Raw genomic sequence first — 27,249 nt, forward strand, 5'->3', positions numbered from 1 at the left:
CAAAAATGGGTGCTGGCACCATGTTTCTTGTTCAGCCTGTAGAATCTCGAGCTGAAATAAACCACTTTTCTTTATAAATTTCCCAGTCTTATCTTGGCTATTTTTATAGCAATGTGACAAAGGACTAACACAGAAAATTTATACCAGGAGTGGAGTGTTGCTGTAAAGATCCCTGAAATGTGGAAGTGGCTTTGGAATTGTAAAATGGGCAGAGGTTGGAAGAGTTTGGAGGGCTCAGAAGAACACAGGAAGACGAGGGAAAGTTAGAGACTGATTACATGGTTGTGACCAAAATGTGGATAGAAATATGGACAGAGAAGGCCAAGCTGATGAGGTTTCAGATGGAAATGAGGAAGCTAATGGGAACTGGTGTGAAAGTCGTCCATGTTATGCCCTAGCAAATAACTTGGCTGCATTGTTTTCATGACCCAGGAATCTGTGGAAATTTGAATTTAAGAGTGATGGCCTAGGGTATCTGGCAGAAGAAATCTCTAAGCAGCAAAGCATTTAAGAAATGGTGTGGCTACTTCTAACAACTTATGATCAGATAGAGAAGCAAAGGAATGACTTAAAGTTGGAACTCATATTTAAAAGGGAAGCAGAGGGTAAAAGTTTGGAAAATTTGCAGTTTAGTCCTCTGGTAGGGAAAGAATCCGAGCAGTCTGTGGAGCAATCACTTGCTAGAGATACTAGCATGACTAAAAAGTAGCCATGTGCTAATATCCAAGACAATGGAAAAAAGGCCTGAAACCCATTTCAGAAGTCTTTGAGGCAGCCCCTGCCATCACAGGCCCAGAGACCTAGGAGGACCTGCACAGCCTTGCAATGCTGTTTCCCACATCCAGGGTGCTCTGGCTTCACCTGTGGTTCAAAGGGCCTCAGGCAGATCTTGGGCTGCCACTGTCAAGCGCGTAAACTTATGGCCTTAGCATCTTCCATATGGTGTTAAGCCTGTAGGCACACAGAATGCAGAAGTGAAGGAGGCTTGGTGGCTTCTACCTAGATTTTAGAGCATGTAAGGGGACAGCTGGATCCCCGGGCAGAAGCCTGCTGCAGGGGTGGAACCCCCACAGAAAGCCTCTTCTTGGGTAATGCAGAGGTACAATTTTGGATTGGAGCCCCTAAATAGAGAAGTCCCCAGAGAAGCACTGCCTAGTGGAGCTGTGGGAAGGGGGCTACCAATCTCTAGACCCCAGAAAGGTACAGCCACTGTGTGCTTGCACCCTGTGGCTTAAAAAGGCCACAGGCTCTCAGCTACAACCTGTGTGAGCAGCCACAGTAGCTGCACCTTGCAAAGCCACAGGTGGATCTTCCCAAGACCTTGGGAGCTCACTCCTTGCATCAGTGTGTACTCTGGATGCAGGATGTGGCATTAAGGGAGATTCATTTAGGAGCTTTAAGATTTAATGACTGTCTGCTGGGTTTAGCACTTGTGTGGGGCCTGCTGCCTCTTTATTTTGGCCCATTTTTCCCTTTTGGAATGGGAAAGTAAACCCAATGTCTCTACACCCTTGTATCTTGGAACTAAATAACTTGTCTTTTATTTCGTAATTTTATAGGTGGAAGAAACTGATCTCCAGATGAGACTTTGGACTTGGGACTTTTGAGTTAATGCTTTGGAGGACTATTGTGAAGGCATGACTGTATTTCGAAATGTGAGAAGGATATGAGATTTGGGGCCCAGGGGTGGAATGATACAGTTTGAATATTTCTCCCCTCCAAATTTCATGTTGAAATGTGATTCCTAAAGTTGGAGATGCGGCCTGGTGAAAGGTTATTGAATTATAGGGACGAAACCTTCGTGAATGATTTAGCATCAATACCTTGGTGATAAGTGAGTTCTCACTCAGTTAGTTCATATGAGATCTGATTGTTTAAAGAGTCTGGGACCTCCCCCTTCTCTTTCTTGCTCCCCCCCTCACCAGGTGATGCACCTGCGCCCCCTTAACCTGCTGCCATGACTGTTAGCTTTCTTAGGCCTTTACCAGGCACAGATGCCAGCACCATGCTTCCTGTACAGCCTGCAAAACTGTGAGTCAACGAAACCTCTTTTCTTTATAAATTACCCAGTCTCAGGTATTTTGTTTTATAGCAGTGTAAAAATGGACTAACACAATGGGGATCACATTGCGATGTAAGATTTTGAGAGGATAAACATCTAAACTATATTGATAAAGTTTTCTCTTTTGGAATTAATCTCATTTTTCTGTCAATTGAAGCACACTGGAATGTGTGGGAAACAGTCAGGAGGCTTCTTTGTGGTGGGTAGAGGGAGAAAACTGGTTTTAGGTTTCCCTACTCAGTGACTGGCCTATACCACCCAACCTGAAGAGGGGAGGGGGATTAATGTGCTATCATGACTTTAAGAACAGGTAAATACCATTAATTAACTGATTATTTTATAATTAAAATAAGAACACTCAAAAATGAATACTGGTTAAGTAACTAACGTTTTCCCTCCAAATTTTCTTAAAGAAAGTCCAATATTTTGTAAATGAAATGCCAAAGTTATACGGCTTCACATGAAGTGTAGTCAAATGTATATGTGACTGGTGGCTAAAAGTCATCTCTCTAAAAAGAATATGTTACTCTAGCACATTATACTGATTCAAATCTGAGTTTTTTTAATTAGAGAAATTACAATTCTGGACACTCTTTGTCTTTATTTACACATGTAACATTCTCCAAGAAATCTGCTGTGATTTTCTACCTTATATTTATCTCTCTTTCTGTAGATAAAATATAGCATCTAATTCTATATGATTATAGATTTTGTGCTGTTTGTTTTGTGACTAATCTAATCTGTCAAGTGGCTAGAAAGCTCCTCAGTGACAGAGTGAATTTCATGTTTCTACTCTGTTTCCTATGCTGCCTCACACACTACTTGGAAAAGTTCAAGAAAAATGTAGCTCATCCTTTAGGATCCTTTCGAATCCCTTCACCACGAATAAAATTGCTGAATAAAACAACATCCTTATAGGTGTGGTTATGAATTGCATTTGAATGTCACATAAGGATTTTATTTTTAAAATGCTATTTTTTGTAAAAAGAGTCAAGTTTTTTGAAATGTAACTATAAAACTGTAATTGTGACGATCATTTTAAATTTAAAGTTCTTGCTTAGGAATTTTTCTGTAAGAACCAATCAATTTTTTTTTTTTAAAAATTACATGCATAACTCCTACTATATGCCACACAAGATTGTAAGTGCTTTACAGATGTTAACTCACTGAATCTTCAAGACATTTTGTAGAATGTAGATTTCCTTAGATGTGGAAAATATTTATAACTATGTATGTTCAGAGGGTTTACCTAAGGGATGCAATCATATGATACAACGTCATGAGCAGTTGCACAACATTATTGGCCATATATTATATTTGAAATTTTAGTTAAAATTAAAATGTCCTCAGATTTAAGTCAACATTCATGGAGAAGAGCTCTGACATGAAGAAAACACAAAGACATGAAGGTGGTTGTGATATGTAGAGAAAAGTAAACATTAAAGGGAGGATGATTTTTGTACTCTGTCGTTATGCTGACACGGGGCTGACTGAGCGCAATCTTTAAGCAAATTTGCTAAACAAGGGCCTTTAATAATGTTTTAAAAGTAATTTTTGCCTCTCTTCTCCCTTCCAAAGCATTGACAATGCCCTCAGTCTCATACCCTTTTCTGTCTCCAACTTAAATAGGTATTAATTTATCTGAATAAATTTTAGAATTCAAAATTTAAAAAGTGGACAGCTGTGTTAGTTGGCAATGAGTATTAAAAATAACCTGGATTTTGTACAGATTTTTTTTTTTACCTTGGAGAAGTCGTTTTTCTCTCCTATTCTGTCATTGAAAGGTTAAAACCACATCCAGGGAAGAAAGAATTCACTGCTGAGTGTTGCGAGGAACCAGTCATCAGGCTTTGATTAAAATCAGAGGGTGCAAGAAGGAGCCAGTTCTAGAATGTTGATGACAACAAAACAAACTTTTGTCTTGAAAATGTGTTCATCTCTCACTGAGCAGCCTGTTTATCCTAAGTGTCTTGCAAAATCTGATGTGTTTGCTATCAGAACACTACTGTTTACAGTCCTACCTAAGCATATTTGCAGCTGCAGGGTACCATAGTTCTTGATTTTTAAAGAACCAAAGATAAACATCCTTAGTAAAAATTCACTATATGAAGGCACTTAAAATATTACCATAAATACCATACCTAGACACTTAAAATATACCATAAAATGTACCATAAATGAGTTTAGAAATATTCCTTCAATTATTCAATAAAATTTTTCATCAGTGCCTTCCATGTGTAAGATACTGCTGTAGATGCTAGGGCTATGGTGCTGGCTGTGTTGCTGGACAAAGCAATATCCCTTCTCTTATGGGTCACATTCTTCTGAAGGTGGTGGTTGAAGAGGGGTAAGGATGGTTTGGAAAGGGGTAGATAATATGTAAACAAATAAATTTATAGGATGATTTCAAAGAGTGATAAGTGCTGTGATTGTGGGTGGGAATGGAACTATTTTAGATTAGATATTCAAGGACATCCTCACCATGAGCTTAGTCCTGGGTGACAAAAAGGAGCCAGCCATGGGAAATTATCGGGGCAGGGTGGTTGAGCAGAGGGAAAATCCAGCACAAAAACCCAATAGCAGGGATGGACTTCTTGTAATGAGGAACAAAGCAAAGGTCATTCACTGGAGCAAGGGGAGCATAGATGAAAGTGGTAGAATTTGAGGACACAGAAGAAGGTAGGAGTCAGATTGTCTAGGACTTTGGAAGCTATGGTGAGTTTCAATTAAAATTTTTTTGGAAGCCATTGGAAGGGTTTTTAACAAGGGAAAGGTATGATCTAATGCATGATTTAAAAAGATCATTTTGGCTGCTTTGTAGAGAATGGATTATAATGGAGCAGGATATAGCAGAAAGTTTTATTTTGGAAAAATTTTTTGTTAGAAATTTCATTTAATGCATGAGTAATAAGGGATTGCTTTTCTGGAATTTATATTAGGAAGTAAGACAAATAATAAATTACGATTGTGCCAAGATTAGTTTGTAAATAACAAAGAAAATGCTTTCAACCTAGATGACGGGTTGATAGGTGCAGGTAACCACTGTGGCACATGCACACCTACCTAACAAACCTGCACATTCTGCACATGTATGCCAGAACTTAAAATAAAATAAATTAAAAAAAGAAAATACTTACAAAATAATTTTCCTTATGGCTTAAAATACAATTATATTTTGTGGAAAAATTTTAATGGAAACATTCAGATATATCTTGTCTATTCTACTTGGTTAATAATCTCAATATAACTTCTCTGTTAGTTTAGCAAAGAACATTTTGATAGACATTCATTTGGTTGACAATATAAAGTTATGTATCTACATTTTTCTTTTTTTGAGGTGGAGTTATTTGGCTCTTTTTATTACTCTTTTATTATTTCTTTTTGGCTTTGGTTTTGCACAGCTTTGTAGACACACAAAAAATTAGGCACCTCCATGTTTTAGCTACAAATTGTTCTTTTTTTTGACCCTAGAGAAATCAGTTTTGAAGTGTCCTAATAATTATTTTAATACAAAAGAGAAAGGTTCCAACACTACAGCATTTGTAATTACAGTATGAAAGACACATACACACATGCATTTATAGCAGAGCATGTATTCCATGTTAGATGGACAATGAACTAGGAATTTAGACACCCTTATTTGGGATTCAGTTAGGGTTTAATTCTGGAATTTAAAAAAAACCATTTTTTTCATGATTGATTTTAATATCACATCTCCCATTATTTCAAATGTGTAAAACATGAGCAGAGGTTATCATTTTATTTTGCAGAGCTTTTCCATAAGGCCTTAAAATATTTCAAAACTTGAGTACCCTGCAGAAGCAAATTTTTTTGGGGAGCAAAAGAGACAGCCCCACCGTAGCTAGCCTCAGTGAATTCTGACTTGTCTGAGTCAAGGTGCTTAACTACTCTTCAGCTTCTGTCACTGGGAAAAAGGATCAGTATTCATTCCCAGTTGAATAGAATTCCTTGACTTGGGAAACTGTTTAGGTTTCCTAATTTGGCTCTGAAATTGCCTATCAAATATTTATAAGGCACTTACTATATGCAAAGCTATCTTGATTTTCGTCTCTATCAATAAGCATCTTCATCAGTGGCTACTCCACAATATGTGACTACACTAAAGCCATCTCTGAGAGTGAAAAGTTTATCTCCCAAGTCTATACTTGAACCTTTCCTTCTAATTATATAAGTTCATATAGCCTATTGTAGCATGCAGAAATTTCTCACTACCTGAGTTTGAACATAGTAGCCATGTGTCCTTTGGCAAATTATTAAGGATATTTGTGAGCTTCTGTAAAATATAGATATTAGATAATAGATAATAACCTCTGTAAAATATAGGTGATATTTTTGATTCTATCACTGATTTAGTCAGGTAACAGTTTTCTTTCTTTTTTTTTTTTTTGAGGCGGAGTCTCGCTCTGTCGCCCGGACTGGAGTGCAGTGGCCGGATCTCAGCTCACTGCAAGCTCCGCCTCCTGGGTTTACGCCATTCTCCTGCCTCAGCCTCCCGAGTAGCTGGGACTACAGGCGCCCGCCACCTCGCCCGGCTAGTTTTTTTTTTTGTATTTTTTTTAGTAGAGACGGGGTTTCACCGTGTTAGCCAGGATGGTCTCGATCTCCTGACCTCGTGATCCGCCCGTCTCGGCCTCCCAAAGTGCTGGGATTACAGGCTTGAGCCACCGCGCCCGGCCCAGGTAACAGTTTTCACATGATATCTGGTAAACATCCAGTGAAAGGTGCTGTGTGATTGTTATTGTTACTGTTATGGCCATGATTCCATTTGGTACTCTAGTAAAACTCAGTAGTAACATATGAAAACGTTCAATGAGTGGCTACTACGGGCCTGTGCACATGTGCTACAGGGTATACAAACATGACTAAAATGGGATACTAACCTCAAAGGAATTTGTAGTTTATTTGGGGAGGCATGAACAGAACCAGTTTTGTTACAAAAGAATCCTGTGAACAAGTGCCCTTGGCCTTCCAAGGAACAGCTTTGCTAAGAAACTTCATTTATGTTTAATCTGTGCCAAGCAACTAAAAGAGTTCTGGACCAAAGGGCTCCTGAGTTCATATACATTGTGGTGTCTGGTGGTCTCTGGGCGTAGTGGAGTAGGTTCTTACCTACCAATTATGAGAATGGATTCTCTTCTAAAATTGCAACTCTTCTCTTTTGACTTAATTGTTGATTTATAAATTTCCTTTTTTCTTTTTTCCATGGGTTAAATTATCTCATCTTTTCTTCACACTGATTTCTTTTCCATGAACTTGTAGTAAATGTCATTTCAGGTTTATACCACTTCCTTTCTTTTCATGCTGTGCTTCCTAATATGAATGTGTTTAATAAGGTCAATTCTCCTCCAAGATGCCAACCAGACACCATTACCTTTTGGGATTTTGGGCTTGTGCCATTCTGAGTTAGGGGGTTTTGGATCTTGTGTCTTTCACTGGTTAAACAACCAGAGAAATCTTAAAGTTAGTTCAGCCCATCTTCCTTATGAAACAACTTACCCGAATACAAATATATACTTGTTGGTCATATATATTTATCTCCTCTTATTTGTTTAAAAAGTCGTGTTCTTTTAAGTGAGGCCATTTTTGTGGTATTATTTGTAAAACCTCTTAAGAATACAGTATCTTCCATATAACCACAGAGAATGGGTTTGGCTTTCTGGCATTGGAAATAATACCACAAAACTTGGTAGCTTAATGGAAAAAATAAGAGAATTTACATACTGGAAAGGAAAGGGAATTGTGGAATTGGAGCTAAAGTTTTACAGCAGTGCAATAAAGAAATTTCCGGAGCTTTTGCTGACAATCTCCTAACAGCAGGACAGTCTTTGGTGGTCATTTTCAGATCTACTCTTCGGATGACTTAGAGCTTTCTTAGTTATGTGAGTGAATCATTAGTGTAATTTGGTGATGATTTGCCATCGGTTTGGGATTGATCATGGTTAAAGTATACAGAGAATGTCTCCATTGCTTATCTTGAATGTGTTATAAAGTCAAAATAATTTGATCTAGTAAGCTGTTTTTTATGTTAAAATTCACCTACCACTGTGGTGGACTTTGTCAAGTACTTGTTAGGTAGGTAGATATGTTTTAATTGCTGTTTTTTGTTACTTGGGGTGTGAGAATTAGTTCCATGAGGGACTTATAACCTTGTCATTTCATAATTTAAAGGCAAGTAACGGCAAGGCCCCCAGCATTCACATGCTTGCAACAACTCTGAGTTCATGCAGGGGAGGAAATCTGAGCTACACTTTTTAATCTTGTCTGCTCAGGTAGGATAGTACTGTCACATGCAGGCCGCCAGGCTGGCTCCTCTCTCTTAATTTCCCATTCTCCAGCTCTATAGACACTCCACTCGCTTCTGTACCAGCTGTGATTTTTGCTCACTGCAACCTTTTAAGTAAGCCATCTTGCCTTGTTGCTTTAATTACACTCCAAAGGAATTACTTCCCTTTTCCCCCGACTATGGGAAAAACAATTATTGAGAGAAATTCTCCTTGGCAAAAGTGGGTAGCTAAACTTTGCCCTTCCCAGTGATTTCAAAGAGAAATATAATAATCACTTGACAATTATAAGAAACGATGCTCTTATTCATCTGGTACATACATATATGGCTGAACTACTTGATTATTGCCTGTGCCATTCTGATTGATCGATAACAATGTTCTAAATATTTTGATAATGATCATTGATAGGGCGTGTACCTACTAACAAAGTTATATGTGTTCATTATATAAAATTTGAAAAATACAGAAATAATTGTTTTATTTTATTCTATAGTTGGTATTGTTAGCACAGAGAAGTGAGTTTGAGTTTTCTAAGCTGGTTATATATTCAGCAGCAGGTTGAACTCATTGGTTTCAATTGTTTATTGAGTCTAATCACTTTTTTAGGTAACAGAAGTTTATCTCTTTTCTCCTGATTCTCATACTTCATTTTTTGTTTCTCATAGCATTGTCAATACTATGTTAAACAGTAGTAGTAATAGTGGGCACCCTTGTCTTGTTCCAGATTTTAAAGTGCATCTATACTTTCTCCATTAAGTGTAATGGCTGTTGTAGGTTTTTGATCTACTGTATAGAAATTTCACTGTTTCCTAACTTTAAATCACTCATAAGTACTGTATTAGTTTTCTATCACTGCATAACAGAGTCCTAAAACTTGGCAGCGTGAAATAGTGCTTATCTTATCTCACAGTTCTGTAGGTCAGAAGTCTGGGTGCATTCAACTGAGTTCTCTGCTCAGGGTCTCAACAAGTGTCTGAGATGAAGGTAGGAGCAGTGTGGGGCGGTTACCTAGAGGCTTGGGGGAAGAATCATTTTCAGAGTTCATTCAGGCAGAATCCATTTCCTTGTGACTGTAGATCTGATGTCCTTGTTTCCTGACTGGCCCTCAGGTTGGGGCTGTCTTCTGCTCCTAGAGGCAGCTTGCATTCCTTCTTCTGTGGCCCCTCTATGCACAAACCAGAAAATGTGCAAGGAATTCTTCTCCCACTGGGAATCTCTCTGGCTTCTCTTACTACTAGCTAGAGAAAGTTCTCTGCCTTTAAAGGGACTCATGTGATTAAATTAGGCCCACTTACTCACTATCTTAAGGTCGGCCATGCCATATAATATAACACAATCATGGGAATCATATCTCATTATATTCACAGGTTCCAGAGACTAGGCTGGGCATATTAAGGGGGTCATTTCTGAAATTCTGCCTAACACAAGTACATACCCAACTTTTGTTATGTACTGTTATATTTTTGTTCATATTCTTCTACTCCTTTCTCAAAGCATATACACATGTATTAGAGAGGCTCTATCAAGCTTGCCCAACCAGACTTATTTTGTTATTGTTGTTCTATTTTGTTTTGTTTTAGGCTTTTAGCAGCCCGAAGCCATGGTTTTTAGCTTCTGTCTCTAGTGATAAGCAGAAAAGGGGGATGAGGAAGGGGCTTTACTGGCCCAACAAGAAACAGAAACTAAGAACCCGTGACTATTCTCTCCCGTGGACACCCCTGCAAATCTACTTTTTCTAAAAAATCGGTTTGACTTTGTGAACCCAATTTATCTTTGCTATCTGTTTGGCCTTACTCAGGTTAATTAACTTCCTTTTGTCTCCTTTTCCTTATCATTGAAATGGGAATATTAGTGGTACCTATCTCAGAAAGTACATAGGAATTTTGTAGTAAGTCTTAGCTATGTAATTATTACTATGTTAACCAAACTAAAATACTATTACTTTGTAATCTTCTTTATTTTCTTAACTACATTATAATTATTTTCCCTTATGTTCAAGCATTCCTAGGTGACATCATTTTAATGGCTGCAAACTATTTCATTGTGTAGGTGTACTGTAATCTCTTTTTATAAATCCCTGCTTGTTGGAGATTGCTTATATAATTTTTCGTTTTATAAACTACACTGAGATGAACAACTTGTAGGTTGTTGTACGCTATTTTTATTTGATTCCTTAGAATAAATTCATAGACATGGAATTGATTTAAGGAGAACTGGCTTACAAAGGCTTGTGATATATTTTTCCAAATTGCCCAAATTGCCCTATAGAAAGATTGAACTAATCTGCACATTTCCTTCCTCTTAGCCCCAGAAATATCAGTTACTTTTAATGACACTTTTTATATTATAGAATAATATCTTTAGAGACTGAGTCATAGGTAGTCAGTACTTTGGGACAGTGGAAGAAAAAGGAGAAATAATTCAAGTCAAAACTCATGGGGGAAGTGGTCATGAAAAGAAGTCTGAGCTGAAGAATAAGTTTTGTGGGAAAGGAGAATGTGAAAAACATGTATAAATACTTTTGGACTAACCAGGAAATAGGAAGTCTGGCACAGGTAGGGTGGATAGGATCTACATGTACCTCTCAGATATGACAAAGGTTTTGGTAAGGATTACTAACACTGCAACAGAATTTCATTTAATTTTTATACATGGCACAATATTTTAAACTAGCTTATATAATAAAGAGATGCCACATTATTATGGTGAACTGTATTCCCGTATTCTGTGGTTTAAATGATAACTTGTAAATGAGTGATGTTTTAAAAGTTTGTTAGGTCTGTCTGCATTTCATTGTTTAAAGAAGAAACCCAAAGGGTTTTTCAAGTACTCTGGTGATTACTTAATTTAAATGTTGAATGATACACTCCTAACTTTTGGGAACTATATACCTAGCATCTAATCCAGCAAATATCTCAGTACTAGATTTCTGAAAATAAAAAAGTGAAATTTCAGCAACTCCTTTGGAATACAAAGATCTAGTGCAACTTACGTAATACAACAATGTGTGGATTGCTTAATCTTAATGGTGCCTTTTGGCAGCTGGTGTAGTTGCTCCTATTGAGTATATCCATTAGCTCACTAGAAAAGAATGACATCACATGATGAGGGCGCTTGTTCAAGGGTGTGAACCTGTCTCCATCCCTGTATGCATCCTTCCTCTTTAAACCCCCATCCCTTCCACACCATACTCAACAACTGCACACACATAGGGCTTGATGAGTTGGTTGGCTTCACAATGCACTGGAGCAAGAGTAATCCATTTGGTATCAACAAAATGAGGAAGAGGATAAATACATGTTATCTAGAGGATTACTGGACTTTTATTAGTTCTTGAAGTCACTTCAGAACCAAATATCTAGATTTGATTTATAATAGATGCCTTATAAATGCTTCTGGAATGAATATTTACATAGGCCAACTGTTCAGTTATGTAAGTCAGCAAAAAAGTTAAAAAGACATTAAAAGTTCTATTTGAATGACCAATAAAAGAAAGGCAAGACATTTGATTACATCCTGCATGCTTTCTTTCTCACTAGCAATACAACCTGATCAGAATTTATCTACCTTAGCTAGCGAACAATGTCCTAACTAAAGGAGCTTGGGAATCACAGTGTAATTTTAGATGTTATAGATCTGACATAGTCCCAGCTCTGATACTAAATGGCTATTATCTTGGGCAAATCACCTATCCCTCTTGCCTTGGTTATTTTTTCTCCTGTGAAATGAACAAATTAGACTATACAATTTTTAGATTCTTTCCAGTTCTAACCTTTTATATCTTTCTCTAATAAAATATTTGTCTTATACCAATAAGAGGGAAATGTGGAATAACTTCATCTAAAGCTCTACACTTTGGACAAATGCAAGATTTTTTTTTTTTTTTTTAACTGTTAACGTATTTGACCTAAGATAACAACCTTGGCTTAATTAAAGTTCACATAAATCCTCCAACTGCTTCTTAATAGTATGAAAATTGTTACCCCATCCCCAATTCCAACATGTCAGATGAGTATCAGGAAGCCTAAACTGAAGCAGCCCAAGACTATTGTAACACTTCCAGCCTTACTTAACCTCTGTCATACTGCCATGCTCAAAGATGTAGCAAGGAACCAGCAGTGCAATTCTGACATTAACTACATGGACTTAGTTCAAATTTCATAGATATACAGCCGAGTCCCCCACAACACTGCCCTGACTTCAGACACCATCTGCAAGCCTGGGAGATTCCTAACCACCTGCACCTCTGACAAACTGGCTACAAATTCAGTTTTCCCACTATCCTCTTGCATTTGATGATTTACTAGAACTACTTGCAGAACTCAGGAAAGTACTATACTTACAATTTTATTATAGAGGATACAAATTAGGACCAGTCAAAAGAAGAGACCCCCATGGCGAGGTCTGGGAGGGTCCCAAACACTAAGCTTCCATGTCCTTAGGATTAATACACCTCCTACTGTATTAATGGGTATCATCAACCAGGGAAGATCATCTGAATTGTGGGTATCCAGGGTTTTTAATTAGGTTTCAGTCTGTAGACATAATTGAGTGAATAACTGATCATGTGACTGAACTCAGTCTCTAGAAGGTCAGGCTGATATCATGTGGTTCAAAGCCCTGACCCTCTAATCACATGGTTGGTCTTTCAAGTATGGCCAGTCCCCATCCTGAAATTCTTTAGGGTTCCACAATGAGTCACCTCATTAACAGAAAATGCAAGAATTATACACAATTTATGTTATTGACTGGGACTAAAAAATTATTGCTAGATCTTTATTTTAAAGTGGTCTCCTATTCAGCAGCAGAAAATTGAAGATAATTAATGCTTTCTTTATGAGGGGCTGTGGAGTATGGGATTGCTGTGGCATCAATTTCAACACACTGAGAGCTGAGATTTGATGCATTTCTAGAGATAGTGTTAAATGAGATCACTGGATCCTGCTAAGCATTTTCTAGTGTTCTTTTGCTGTATGTTTGGTGTCATTCATCAGCAGGGAATGGTTGAAATGTGAGGCATAAATTGGCAGAGTAGAGAGAACCTATGCGTTTTAATACCATAGCCACAGACATCCAGGGCTCCTAACATTTTCTCCTAGATCTTCCTGAACATGGAGGGCAGGACAAGAATACCAGTGATTTTATTGGAATGAAGCCAAGACAATAACATTTTTGTATGCTCTTTATAATATAGCTCTGAAGAATGAACAAATAAAAAGAATAGGGTCACCATGTATATCATTGTTTGGCAAGTGACAAGTGAGACAGTAAGCAATCCTCAGTCAGTAGCATGACAAGGAAATATTCCAGACAGACACTGACTGTATTGTGAATGAGGTGCCTTGATGAAGCAAAGGTTTGGGCCCAATAGTGAGTCAAGGAGCCATTTCAAAGATGGGCTACAGTCACTCATTAAAAGGGATAGAACACAACTGTGCTGATTGTAGAATTAACTGTGACTTGCCCATACAATAGATGGAGGATGCAATCTGTTTTATAGAAGGCATATCTTAAAGGGCCTTGTAGCTTTGTTAAGGACAGATGATAGTCAGCAGGCTGAAATTTTCTCTCTAGTGGACCACTTTGATAAATTCTCAAGGTTTTATTTGTATACATTACCACAAGACATAGACTTCAGTTACAACGGCAGCAAATATAATACGTACTACTGACTATGAATTTTTAGGTAAGATAAAATGCTTCTTAAAAGATTGTTAGTCAGAAATCTGGAGATTGGTACTTTTTTTCAGAAAGAACGTCAGCTCAACCTAATGGCTGTATACTGCATTGTGACATTTATTTTTATTTAGAAGTTGGATTTTTGTGATTTAAAAAAGTAATGCAAATCTTCATTTAAAAGTTTAAATGGCATAAAGACAGCTAGTTTTCATATAGTAGTAAAATTGTTTGAATTTTAGACAATGATTGATGGCCTCTCTTGACTGTATCTTAAACAAAAGGACTTACTGCACTTTTTTGATTATCAGTATTATGCAAATATAACAGTAAACAACTGCTTTCTGAGATCTTAGGGAAGTAATGATTAATGAAGTACAAAAATGTAATTGTAATTGTATCACCCAAATTATGTCAATGAGATACATTAGTGACATATGCTAAAAAAAAGAGAGAGAATAAAAGACTCCCTCTCTCCCCAAATCTTACAACACATTAAATCTGTCTTCTATTGCATGTTGAACATAACAGTATCAGGAACTTGATGAAAGTTGGTTATTCATTTATGATGATGATGAGGCTGCTGAAGCAATTGGTATAGTTTTGTGCATTACAGAGAAGGTTGTATGCCAGTTAACAAATAGACACCCACTATGTGCCCAACACATAGGGAAATAAGAGTCATGGTTTGTGACCTCCATGGATTCTAACATTTCTTCTCATTAATTAATTCCTTCACTTGATATTTACTGAATGCCAGTATGTACCAAGTATTGACCATGGCACTGGGAATAAGGGTGTCCAGAAGACAAAATCTTTTTCTTTTTTTTTTTTTTTTATGTATCCATTTTCTTTTTATTTTTTTATTTTATTTTATTTTTTTTTAATTTTATTTTTTTATTATACTTTAAGTTCTAGGGTACATGTGCATAACGTGCAGGTTTGTTACATATGTATACTTGTGCCATGTTGGTGTGCTGCACCCATCAACTCGTCAGCACCCATCAATTCATCATTTATATCAGGTATAACTCCCCAATGCAATCCCTCCCCCCTCCCCCCTCCCCATGATAGGCCCAGTGTGTGATGTTCCCCTTCCCGAGTCCAAGTGATCTCATTGTTCAGTTCCCACCTATGAGTGAGAACATGCGGTGTTTGGTTTTCTCTTCTTGTGATAGTTTGCTAAGAATGATGGTTTCCAGCTGCATCCATGTCCCTACAAAGGACGCAAACTCATCCTTTTTTATGGCTGCATAGTATTCCATGGTGTATATGTGCCACATTTTCTTAATCCAGTCTGTCACAGATGGACATTTGGGTTGATTCCAAGTCTTTGCTATTGTGAATAGTGCCGCAATAAACATACGTGTGCATGTGTCTTTGTAGTAGAATAATTTATAATCCTTTGGGTATATACCCAGTAGTGGGATGGCTGGGTCATATGGTACATCTAGTTCTAGATCCTTGAGGAATCGCCATACTGTTTTCCATAATGGTTGAACTAGTTTACAATCCCACCAACAGGCAACCTACAGAATGGGAGAAAATTTTTGCAATCTACTCGTCTGACAAAGGGCTAATATCCAGAATCTACAAAGAACTCAAACAAATATACAAGAAAAAAACAAACAACCCCATCAAAAAGTGGGCAAAGGATATGAACAGACATTTCTCAAAAGAAGACATTCACACAGCCAACAGACACATGAAAAAATGCTCATCATCACTCGCCATCAGAGAAATGCAAATCAAAACCACAATGAGATACCATCTCACACCAGTTAGAATGGCCATCATTAAAAAATCAGGAAACAACAAGTGTTGGAGAGGATGTGGAGAAATAGGACAAAATCTTTTTCTTAATGGAGTTGACGATTTAATGGAGTCATGGCATATGCTTCTGAAACAGTTGAAGGATGAGTAATACACAGAAAATTGTCAGGAGAAAATTATGTGGGGTATAACCATTACACCAGATTGTTTTGTAGAGGAGAGAGATTGGCACTGAACTTTGTGGCTAATATTTTAGGCCATGAGATAGGAAATATATTCAAAGAGCTGGAAATTACATGGGAGAGAGTATGATCAGAGATTTAAGCCATAGGCTATTACCTAGAGAATGCTTGGGTATACATTGACTTATAATGAAGAAAGATGAATTTCAATTTGCTGCTTTGGTATGTTGAAGAAAAATTAAAAGTGTAACTCCAGAGAAGTAAGTTCAGAAAGTTAATCAAAAAAAAAAAAAAAAAAAGCACAACACTCAAATTGTCTTATCCTCGTGACCAAACAACCAGATTGACTCAAGTGCTACCATTACACTGAACTAATTTTAATGAAATTGACTGGATTATCAGGAAGGGCTGACTTTTTTGTCCTCACCAGAAGTATATATGGATTTTATCTTTAACTAGACTCATAGTATGCTTTAGAGTTAAGTAGACATTTTTTATTAATTCTGGCTCAATTCTTTTCTGTGTGTTCCATGTGCCTTAATTTGTTGGTCTTCTAGTATCTTTGCATTTGGTCTATAGGTTTAGATTGGCTTTTTCAAAGACTGATTTTCTCTAAAATGTATAGGTATCTTTTATTTTTGAAAGGACACTCTTCTCATTAAAAATTTCCATCAAATAAAATAGGTAGATGCCAAGGCACAGGGAACAAGCACATATATTTCAGTAAAGAGCTAGATTCCCAAACAGTGAAGCAACAAATGCATTTTATACGTAGTTAGATGTCCAGGCACAGTAAGCAACACACACAAACTTCAATAAATAAGCAGATGCCAAGGCACAGAAGACCAACACATAGATTTCAATAAGTAGTTGGATGCTGAGACTGTGAACTAATACACACAGTTTCAATAAGCAGATAGAGGCTGAGGCACAGCGAACCAACACACACATTTCATTAATAGATAGATGCCCAGGCACAAAAAACCTATACACATTTCAATAAGTAGATAGATGAGAAAAAAAACATTCTCATTAAATAATTAATTATTGTACTACAACTTTGAGAATGCTTTGGAAAAGCTTTCCAAACTACTATAACAATAAACTAAATGGGCCAGTTGGAAATTTCTTGCTGGAAAAAACATAATGTGTTATAGGAGGGATGGTTTACTGAAACACCTAACTGGTAGAGTCTGTTTTTGCTATTAAAACAACGTTGCCAGCCATCAAATAAAGTAGTCTTTTATTCCTGAATCATTGTACCTCCAATATTACAACTAATTACTGGACTAGCTTTTTCTTTAATTCATAGATGAAACACTAATAATTATTTCAGTCATAATAAACATTTTTTATTAGGATGAGAATGTCTTATGCATCTATTATTACCAATATTTGGAGCATAACTGATATTTTCTTAGTGTAACTATATGTTTGATGTAGGTAATCATATCTGGAATGAGCTAGAGTTTATGATGATATTACAAGCATGAAGTAAAATGCCTCAAATTCCTTTTGTGCCAAAGCAAGGCATACATACAAATGTAAGATTTCATAGATATGTTTTCTTCTTCTAAGACTTTGAATTTACCTACTGAGTTTTTAATTTCCACCACTGCCAAGGAATAGAAATGATAAAATAAGGATAACTCTTGGGTGAATACAAAAGTTTGGATTAAAAAAGTAAAAACGAGGTCCAAAAGGACATCTGACTATTAGTCTAAAGCAGGGTCCCCAGTCCCCAGGCCCGGGTCTTTTAGGAAATGGGCCGCACAGTAGGAGGTGAGTGGCAGGTGAGCAAACATTACCACGTGAGCTCTGCCTCCTGTCAGATCAGTGGCGGCATTAGATTCTCATAGGAGCACCAACCCTATTGTAAACACATGGGAGGGGTTTAGATTGCACGCTCCTTATGAGAATCTAATGCCTGATGATCTGAGGTGGAACAGTTTCATCCCAAAACCATCTCCACCTCCAAGGAAAAATTGTCTTCTACGAAACTGGTCTCTGGTGCCAAAAAGGTTGGGGACTGCTGGTCTAAAGAATGAGAGAAAAAGAACTACTGAAATGAAAATCATGCCATTCATCATGGGACAGATAAGAGGAAGGAAGATAAAAGGCACTGAGCATTGTTTTATTCCATCTATCACTGTTAGTGAATCTATTAGTGATACTTTTTTACAATTACCTTTTCATTCTGGGACAGATAGCTGTCCTCTGCACATTCATTGTTTTGACATCCATCTTTCTGAAGGACACCTTGGTTACATGGTGTTTACTCATTTGATTTTTCTGTTGGTTATATCTGTTGTTATGGGCACAGGAGATTTGGAGCAAAACATTTATGAGCACCAGATCCTAATTTTTTAAAGAGATGCTAGTAAAAATATAATCATAGAAATATTGGATGAGAGAGTGCTAGAATCAGCTTGAAAGACAACTAGACATACGCAGGTGGAACTAGAATCATAGAGAATTAAAAATGAGCTCTCCTAGTGCCATGGAGGCTCACCCACAAATCCTTAGTCATCATCTCCAACTATTCAAATCTTGACTCCACCACATTTTTGTTTGGCTTGACCTAGGGCAAGTTAACCTCTCTGTACCTCAGCTTCATCTCTCAGAGGTGTTAGCAGGATTAAATGAGACAATAGATGTAAACTATTAAAACAGTGCCTGAAACATACTAAGTAATAAATGTTAGTTTTTAAAATCATCTTATTCGTAAATAAAACATAGCACCACTGACCTCATTACTGGGAATGGTGTAGTGGAAGACAGACTTGGAATCCAGATAGACTTGGGCTGAAATTTTGCCTTTGCCACTTACCAGTAGTGTGAACTCTGGCAAGTTAATGTGTCTGTGACTTGGCTTTCTTTTTGGCAATATCAGAAACACAGCAACCACCTCTGGGGGTTTTAGGAGGATGAAATGGGTTCATATATATGAAGTGTTAAAACGACATTTTCCTTCCCTTTCCTCCTTCTTTGAAGACACACTGGGGTAAAGAAATTCCATGATCCCTGCTGTGCCTAAGCCACGCCGGTGGACCTGGTCTTCTTGCACCACCCCTGTGGCTGGAGGTTTGAGACACCGACAGGTATATTTGATGGCCAGCAGTAGGTGGGTCAAAGCTTTAAAGTTGAATCAAATTAATTGATTAGTCAGTGAGTTTGATTTAAAAAGATTGAACTAACAACCTATTATGCAGTGGATGCAGGGATGGCAGAGTTTCTTTAAACAAGGGCAAGTCCTCTAAGACAGAGATGTCTCTGTTGTAGCACCTTGAATCCCACCACCTCCATCCCAGTTTCCAAACCCTTCTGGGATCTGGCTCAGGTAGGAGTCTCTGCACTCTTGCCTCCTTCTCTTCACCTGCCCCAGTGATCTTCAATTGTGGCCCTTCCTTAAGAACAGCAAAGGCTTATGGGGAGATGTAAGGTTTATCACCCATAACAATTTAAAAAGTTAAAACTCACTTTAACTTTACTAGGATTTCTTATCTTGAGTAAATAGAAACTTCTGTGCAGACTGGAAGTTAAAGGTTACAGAGAATCTGAGGAATTCTTTGAAATAAAAGTTCATATAAGTTTTCTTTCCTTATATTGTTTTTTTTTTTTTAACCTTAAATCCAACTTGACTCTTTGGACATGAGGTTGCCTGGCCTGCTTTCTGTGTAACCCTCCTAACTCCTGTACTTGTAATTGCCTGTTTCTTCTTGTCTTCCCCAATTCAACTGTAGGAGTCTCTTCCTAAAGATGTTATACAAAGCAGAGGAGAAGGATTTGAGAAAGTTAAAGACATAGTTCCTACCCTCAAGACATAAGGGACTATTATACACATACTGACGTTATCTCATTTCAATATGTTCTACATATTATACTGATACTATGTTTATCAGTGTTAAAGGAGTGGTGTCACACACAACGGCTGTATAGAATGAGAGATTATTCAGCTACAGAGAGATCAAGAAAGGTTTTCTGCAGAAGATGGGACAGGAAGGATAGGAGGACTTAGGTAATTTTTAGTGAGGGGGGGCAGGAAAAATGGCATGTTTTTGGCATTTGCGAAATATTCTATAACTAGAGTAAACAAAATGAAATAAGAAGAACAAATAAATAGAGACTAGAAAACCACTTAGGAGTCTATAATACTATGTTTGCTTTTAAAGCGATAAGACACTCAACGAGAAAGGACAGAAAAACAAGGTGTGGGTTGAGAGGCAACATGAAAGTGGATCAAACAACTTATACATGGGTGCTGGCTCAGATGTGACATCTGAGGCTCCAGAATTGGAAGTTTATGCCATCAAGTAAATTCGTGTGTGTGTGTGTGTGTGTGTGTATGTGTATATATATATATATAATTTTTTTTTTTTGAGACACAGTCTCACTCTGTTACCCAGTCTGGAGTGCAGTGGTGTGATCTCCTCACCGCAACCTCTGCCTCTTGGATTCAAGTGATTCTCGTGCCTCAGCCTCCTGAGTAGCTGGGACTACAGGCATGTGCCACCATGCCTAGCTAGTAAATTCATTAATATCAAGTCATGTATCAAGTCATATATCAAGATATGTCACTGTAACTCCACATATGTATGTACAAATATTTATATATCCATATTTTCTAAGTATTTGAATAATTTAAAAAATAAGTAGGGAAAATTGAAGCTTGTCTTACTCTACATATTCACTGAGTAAAATTATTAAGTAAGAGAGTATTTCTTGTAATATACTATGAACTAGGATTAATTCACAAGGGAATACGCAAGGGAGAAAGTAGCTAATGTAGTCCTGGAGGCACAGATAGGAGTAGTTTGTCCAAAAGGAAATGATGCTCCATTGAGCTTTGTAGTTATTGGACCATATATAGAGTTAGTTTATTTCTGTCCAATGTATTTTCTTCAAGAAAGACTGAGAAACTAGAGTATAAGAGGTAGGGGTTTGCAAACCATTTTGTATGAAAAGCAGTTGAAGAAATATAAGACTAGTATTATTTTAAGATGTGTGAAAGGCTGACATTTAGTAAATGGACTGATTACCCGTGATGCTCTAGAAAACAAGATTAAAATATGTTGAGTAAATTTTAGTTCCTGGTAACAGAAAACATTCTACAACTCATACAGCTCAAATGGAAAAGATTTTTTCCTGAGTAGTGCTGAGACTTTCTTCTCACATACTTAATGGCATCCCTAAGTAATTTCTGCTTTGTATAGAAGTCTGGACTAGATAACATTTTCCTGCACTCTGTAAGATTTGTGATTCTGTCTTCTCCTGAGAGGTGATGTAGACAGTCCTCTATGTGCATAATAAATGGAGCCCATTTTGTTTCCTTCTGTTCTCAGAATCCCCTCAGTTACATTTCTGTTTTATTCACATTAACTTGGGTCTTGGTGGTAGTGCCATCTAGCACAATGCCTAGATACAGTAGACACTCAAAACTACTTGCTGCTGGATTGATTTACATTTATAAATATGCAGAGGAATGGAAGCATAATTATCGAATTTACCATGGCTTTGAATAGTAAACAACCACAGAGCCTGACTCTGGCCAACACATGTATAGACACGGGGGAGAGATGATGGGATAACATCCAGAATAAAACCTTAGCAAACATGAGCTCTATTATCTATGAGTAAAGTAGCCTGGCAGATTCATTAACTTTGGTAACCTTAACAGTTGATAGAATTGTTTTAGGTGGCCCAAATGAATGGAGATCCATTGTGTTACCAACTATTTTGTTCTTTGCAAGCTGGCAATAAACCTATACTCTCCTTCCTCCAGGCTTCTTTGACCTCATTATTTCTCTTATGTTAGTGTCCAGTGTTTTACAGTTATCAGGTGAATTGATTAATTTTTTCATAGAATATTCAAATACTTTGTCCTGTCTACTTCTCAGAACTCTAATCATCAACAAAGATATATAACTGTAATGTGCCAAGGTTCGCAGGAAGATATTTTAGAAAATAACCCATATTCCTTTAGTTCCATGTACCGGGTAGCTCTTGGAAACTCTATGAAAGGCTGTGTGTATGATGAGACTCTGTACATAAGTGTCTGGAATACAAGTGCGGGTGGGCTAGACAGATAATAATATTCTCAAGGCTTGTCAGGAGGCTGTTGCCAGAGACCAGAGAAAATGGCTTCCGACTGCTTTTGTCAAACCAGCTTGCAGACATCCTTGTTCTGACCCCAGTTCCCACATGTCCCTTGCCAGTCTTATCAGGGCTTCAGTTTTCCGGAGATTCTGTGGTAACTTCAGTGCTGCTCTACTCACATCCATAGAGATGTATGCAAATAATCCACATCAGTTTTGATTCTTTAGTAAAATAGTATATTTCCACACGTTTCTTAGGAAAAAACAATTTATAAAAGTAATGCATGATCTATGTAGAAAATTAGTGAATTTGAGACAAACAAAACGAGGAAATCAAAAGTCTCTGTAGTTCTGCTGTCTAGAGTTAACCAATGAAAACAATGACATACACTCTAGGCTTTTATCTGTGCACAAAATTACATATTTGGGTTTTTTTCAAAAATGGAACCACATAATCAGTACAGTTTGGCAATTTGCTTTTTAAAAAGTTAACACCGAATCACAAACATTAAAGTCTGCCTATATTTCAATTATGTGAAAGTACTATAATTTATCTTCTGTTGGATACTCAGGTGGTCCTGAATTATCAATATTATGAATGTATTTGTTATTACTAATATACTAATGATAAATGATATTTCTTTTACAGAAATACTCTCCCCACATTTATTGGTGGCTAAATGATTAGTGCTTCTTCCAAGTCATGCTGTGGAGTAACCCCTTTCCAAGGCTGAGGTTGGGGGTTAAAGGTGGGGAGAGAGTAATGATGAGTGCTTGGGCAGTGCCCTACTGTTCTGGGGAGAAACCTGGGCACTGGGCTCCCTCAGAAGAGGACTTCATGCCTTTCCACATCTGGTGACCACACTGCTGTTTATAGGGGAGAGAGGAGAAGCAGAGAAGTGTGCACCATGTAACTCAAAACAAAAGGAGTTACACAAACAAAAGCTCAGAAGGGCATGGTGCATCTGGGACAGATGAGACCTTCACAGTGGTTGTATTGTAGGGAATTTGCAGGGGAGATGAGAATATAGAAGTAGCCTTCAGATGCATCATCAAGAAGCTAGCTGAGGAGTTTGCACTTTATTGTGTAGACAAAGAAGATTTTCATAAAGATCTTCAACCATTGGTATCATCGGGTCAAATTAAGATGTACATTTCTTTCTAGTAATGGGTCTTGATTTTCTTTTTACTTGTGTTTTGGTCTTTGTTACATCATCTTTTAATGGTGGCAAATTGACCCAAGTTTCACTTTTCAGTTTTATCCTTTGTTTATTTCTTTCTTATTTGTTTGTATATCCAAGATGTTTTCAAAGCCACCTTATATGTTCCACAACTGTTTGTTTGGAAGTCAAAGCTGGGACCAGTGATTTGCTTAGTTCTAACATGTAGCTGGAACAATTTTATAGAACTGATTCCATGAAATGATCTCTTCAAAATCTTGGGTGGTCAGGAAATGGACACATGAAACCACGAAATACATTGTTACTGTTAAGTCACAATGGTAGTGTAGAGAGAAACTCCTTTCCTCAAAGTCCTTAGAAAATTCCACTGCATACTTTCTGGAATGTTTTAGCCAAGTTAAGGCTAGGGCAAAGAGATATAGAAAAAGAAATATAAAATTGAAGAGAGTGGTATCCTTGTAGTTAACAAGCAGAAAATCTAAAAGTAACATTTGTCTTATACCATTTATAAATTAATATCAGATGGTCTAAATTCATTTTGTAAAACTATTTGTTAGCTTATCTATAATTTATTTAAAAATACTTCATTGAAATAAAACAGATGTGCATTGGCTTTGCATTTACTATTCTCAGAAGTATGAGAAGGTCAGTTACTGATATCAGTGTTTGTCCTGCCTTAGGTGATTCTGTTTATGCATATTTGACTTACTATAGAAGTTATCAATTTTGTAGTTCTAATGTCAATTTGAATTCAAATGATTCAATTGTCTCCATGAGTGTTTCTGCTATCATTCATTTCTTTCTATTAGTATTTTGCACAATAGCATCACTCTGTGGAAAGTGAAATGAATGTCATCTAGCATAGCTATTAAGTTTTAAAAAATTATAGGATTGAAAAAAAGGCTGCATCAGCTAATTTCCCTGTTTTCTTCTTTTCTAGGTGACAATGGCCAACATTGGAATAAATGGAAATCATTCTCTGGAAACTTGTGAAACAACACTTTTTGCTCTCCGAATGGCAACATGGAATCAGATCTTAGATCCTTGGGTATATATTCTTCTACGGAAGGCTGTCCTTAAGAATCTCTACAAGCTTGCCAGTCGATGCTGTGGAGTGCATGTCATCAGCTTACATATTTGGGAGCTTAGCTCCATTAAAACTTCCTTAAAGGTTGCTACTATTTCTGAGTCACCAGTTGCAGAGAAATCAGCAAGCACCTAATTTAATAGGACAGTAAGTCAGTGTAGGGCTAGAACAAAATTAAGACATTTTTGGCAATATTTCAGTTAGTTAAATACCTGTAGCCTAACTGGAGAATTCAGATCTCATCATGTAGTTTGAAGATACTTTTGTCAGATTCATGTTTTGAAATTTGTCAAATAAACAGTATAATTGTACATTTTTCACTTGTTTTTGCCAATGGGAGGTAGACACAATGAAATAATGCCATGGGAGTCACACTGAAAGCAATTTTGAGCTTTATCTGTCTTATTTATGCCTTGAGTGGATCATCTGTTGCAGTCTAATGACTTTATTTGGCCTGTTTGCCAGAGAATATCTTACTGTTGCCTGCATAGTGAAATGGTTATTTTGAGATCACTGCTCTGTAGCTAATCCTTATAAATTAGGCTCAATAAAATAAAACACTCTTATATTTTGATCTGGCCTATTTTGCCCATCATTATGTAGCCTCAATTAATACATGCACGGTCATGACACCTGGAATTCATGACGGTTTATTGTAACAACCTCTGCATATTCCAGGTCTGGTGGACAGGTTGCCTGATCTTGCAATCCTGTCTAGAATGGGCCCATTCTTGTCATATTTGACAAACAGGACTACTTACATTTATTATTAAGAAGGTCGATTGTTGTTGGAAGTGTTTTTTGATGTCACAGACTAGCGATTTTCAAATAATCATTTTTTCTCTGAAAATTTTGCGCATGATTGTGCAATAAATAATTTTTAGAGAAACAAAGGCTCTATCTCAGCCCATTGATGGACAACTAGAATTATAGCAGTTTCAAAACTCTACCATGGATAATGCAAACAAACAGAAGCTACATGCCAGTGATAGGTGCAAAGAATATTGGCAAAAGGTGCTTTACCTTGAGCCATTATTTGTGTCAGAGAACTTTAAAAGAAACATAATCAATATACAATATTCAAAGACTATCTGCAGCTAGTGTGTTTCTTCTTTACACACATGTACACACAGACATCAGAAAATTCTGTTGATAGCAGGTTCATTAAATTTGTAAGATGGCATATTCTAAAGCCTATGCTACCAGTACTAAGAGGAGAAGAATGGCAATTTGCCAAGCACTTGGGGATTATTATAACGATTAACTAGGCGATCAAGAGATAATCTCTCTCCAAATTTTCCAGTAATAATTGAGACTTTTTCTTTGCTTGTTTGTGTAATTCAACCAAAAGAATTTCAGTACTCATTCAAATTGTCCTAGATCTGTCAGAAATAAGGGTAGGCAGTCCTGCTTTATAATAGGGAAATGCATTTCTGTATAAGAGTTCTTTGCTTTCATTAACTTGGATTCATTTAAAAATTAATCTTCTCTGTTAGGCTGATTTCAGATTCTCTAGGAAATCTGTGTAATTCAATGAGTCTTAAATTATTATGCTCGTAAATATCTGCTTTTGATTGGTAATTTACATTGGAAGTCATGTTAACTTTTAGTGATGTTTTTGTAAATTCGCATAAGTAAATTAAAAGGAATTAAGCAAATAGCGTTACTGAAGATTTAAAGGCAATAATTTTTCAGTAAGTTTAAAGAAGAGAAACACAAACATATTGGCACATGATATTCTGATTTTAAGGCCAGTAAATAATTAATAACACAAATTTAGGTTATTCTCATTTATAGAGCACATAGTAGATGCTTGGTAAATACTTGCCAGGTTGAACTACAGACAAGAACCTCTTGGTGCAAAATGAACACAGAATTGCAAAGTTTTGTGCAGTTTTAATTTAAACTGACGGTTATAGATTTTTGTAGTATATAGGAGTGTATGTATGTATATACACAAATATGTTTGTGAGATGTATTTCTATAGTGCATATACTTTTAAAAAAAGCTGCTGCAATTAGTGACTGTTATTACATTACATAAATGCTCTCATTTGTTTCAAGAAATCTTAAAGCCCAGAAGATCTTTCAGATGGTTTGTTTGCTTTCAGAGGAGAATTTATTTCATACAGTTACTTAAGAGTGTTGTTATCTTGTGAACAGAGACATAAGGAACCATTCTCCATCCTTCCTCATCATGCTAGGTACAATGCTTCTATGAATATTTCTATGTATTTTGACTGGGGAGAGGCATGGAGAAAGAACTCTCATTTAGGGGCTCCAGGCTCCTTCTCCTTGAGGCTTCTAAATAAATGGCAGAATTCTTGCTGTATTGCCATGTCACGCTGGCCATGTGTACTGACTTGGGGAGATCTTGCAACATGACCATGTGTGAGAATGTATGAGCATGCAAGGCTTTGAGGAGTGAGAGAGAAGTGTACATATCACAGGAGGGTTATCTGTGTTATCTGAGCATAGGTTTGGGTAACCAAATTGATCTTAAAAATGATGTTAAACCCAAGAAGTAGACATCAAAAATTTTTTAAAAAAATATTTTCATTGTTTTAAGTTTTTCTTTTGAGTAAAACAAAATTAAAGAAAACAAATGCAACAATGTGTACATCTGACTTCAGACTTTTATTTCTGTTATTATATGTGTTGCATGTAGCTTGGCAATTTACTGTATAATGTATAATAGACTGGAACATCTACCAATAACTTTCACATAAATGTTCAAAGTAGAAGTATATTTGTTCAGGTTTCTGGAAATAAATAGTAAAATAAATAGTACAAATAGTTTCAATAAATTTACCAATTTGAGTGTTTTCAGCTCTATTTCAAAACTCATAACTAATCTTCAGAGTTACTGAATTTCCTTTTGAACTGGGT

The 27,249-nt window shown here is 36.8% G+C and overlaps 1 protein-coding gene across 3 annotated transcripts in view; it reads left to right on the top strand.

Annotated features, from left to right (window-relative positions):
• PTGFR (prostaglandin F receptor (FP)) overlaps positions 1-25,675 on the top strand; it is a 47,646-nt gene extending 21,971 nt beyond the window's left edge. Inside the window, exons 4-5 of one of the 3 annotated variants that reach the window (XM_011953173.1) lie at positions 20,171-20,311; positions 24,215-24,822. In XM_011953173.1, coding sequence (XP_011808563.1) covers positions 20,171-20,311; positions 24,215-24,218 — 145 coding nt within the window. In that variant the 3' untranslated portion in view covers positions 24,219-24,822. Of the gene's footprint in view, positions 1-20,170; positions 20,312-24,214 lie in introns of all 3 variants that reach the window. The other 2 variants (XM_011953172.1, XM_011953174.1) reach the window with 2 other exon arrangements.
• The last annotated feature ends 1,574 nt before the right edge of the window (positions 25,676-27,249 follow it).

This window comes from Colobus angolensis, unplaced genomic scaffold (assembly GCF_000951035.1).
Source record: "Colobus angolensis palliatus isolate OR3802 unplaced genomic scaffold, Cang.pa_1.0 Scaffold359, whole genome shotgun sequence".
Classification (NCBI taxonomy): domain Eukaryota; kingdom Metazoa; phylum Chordata; class Mammalia; order Primates; family Cercopithecidae; genus Colobus; species Colobus angolensis.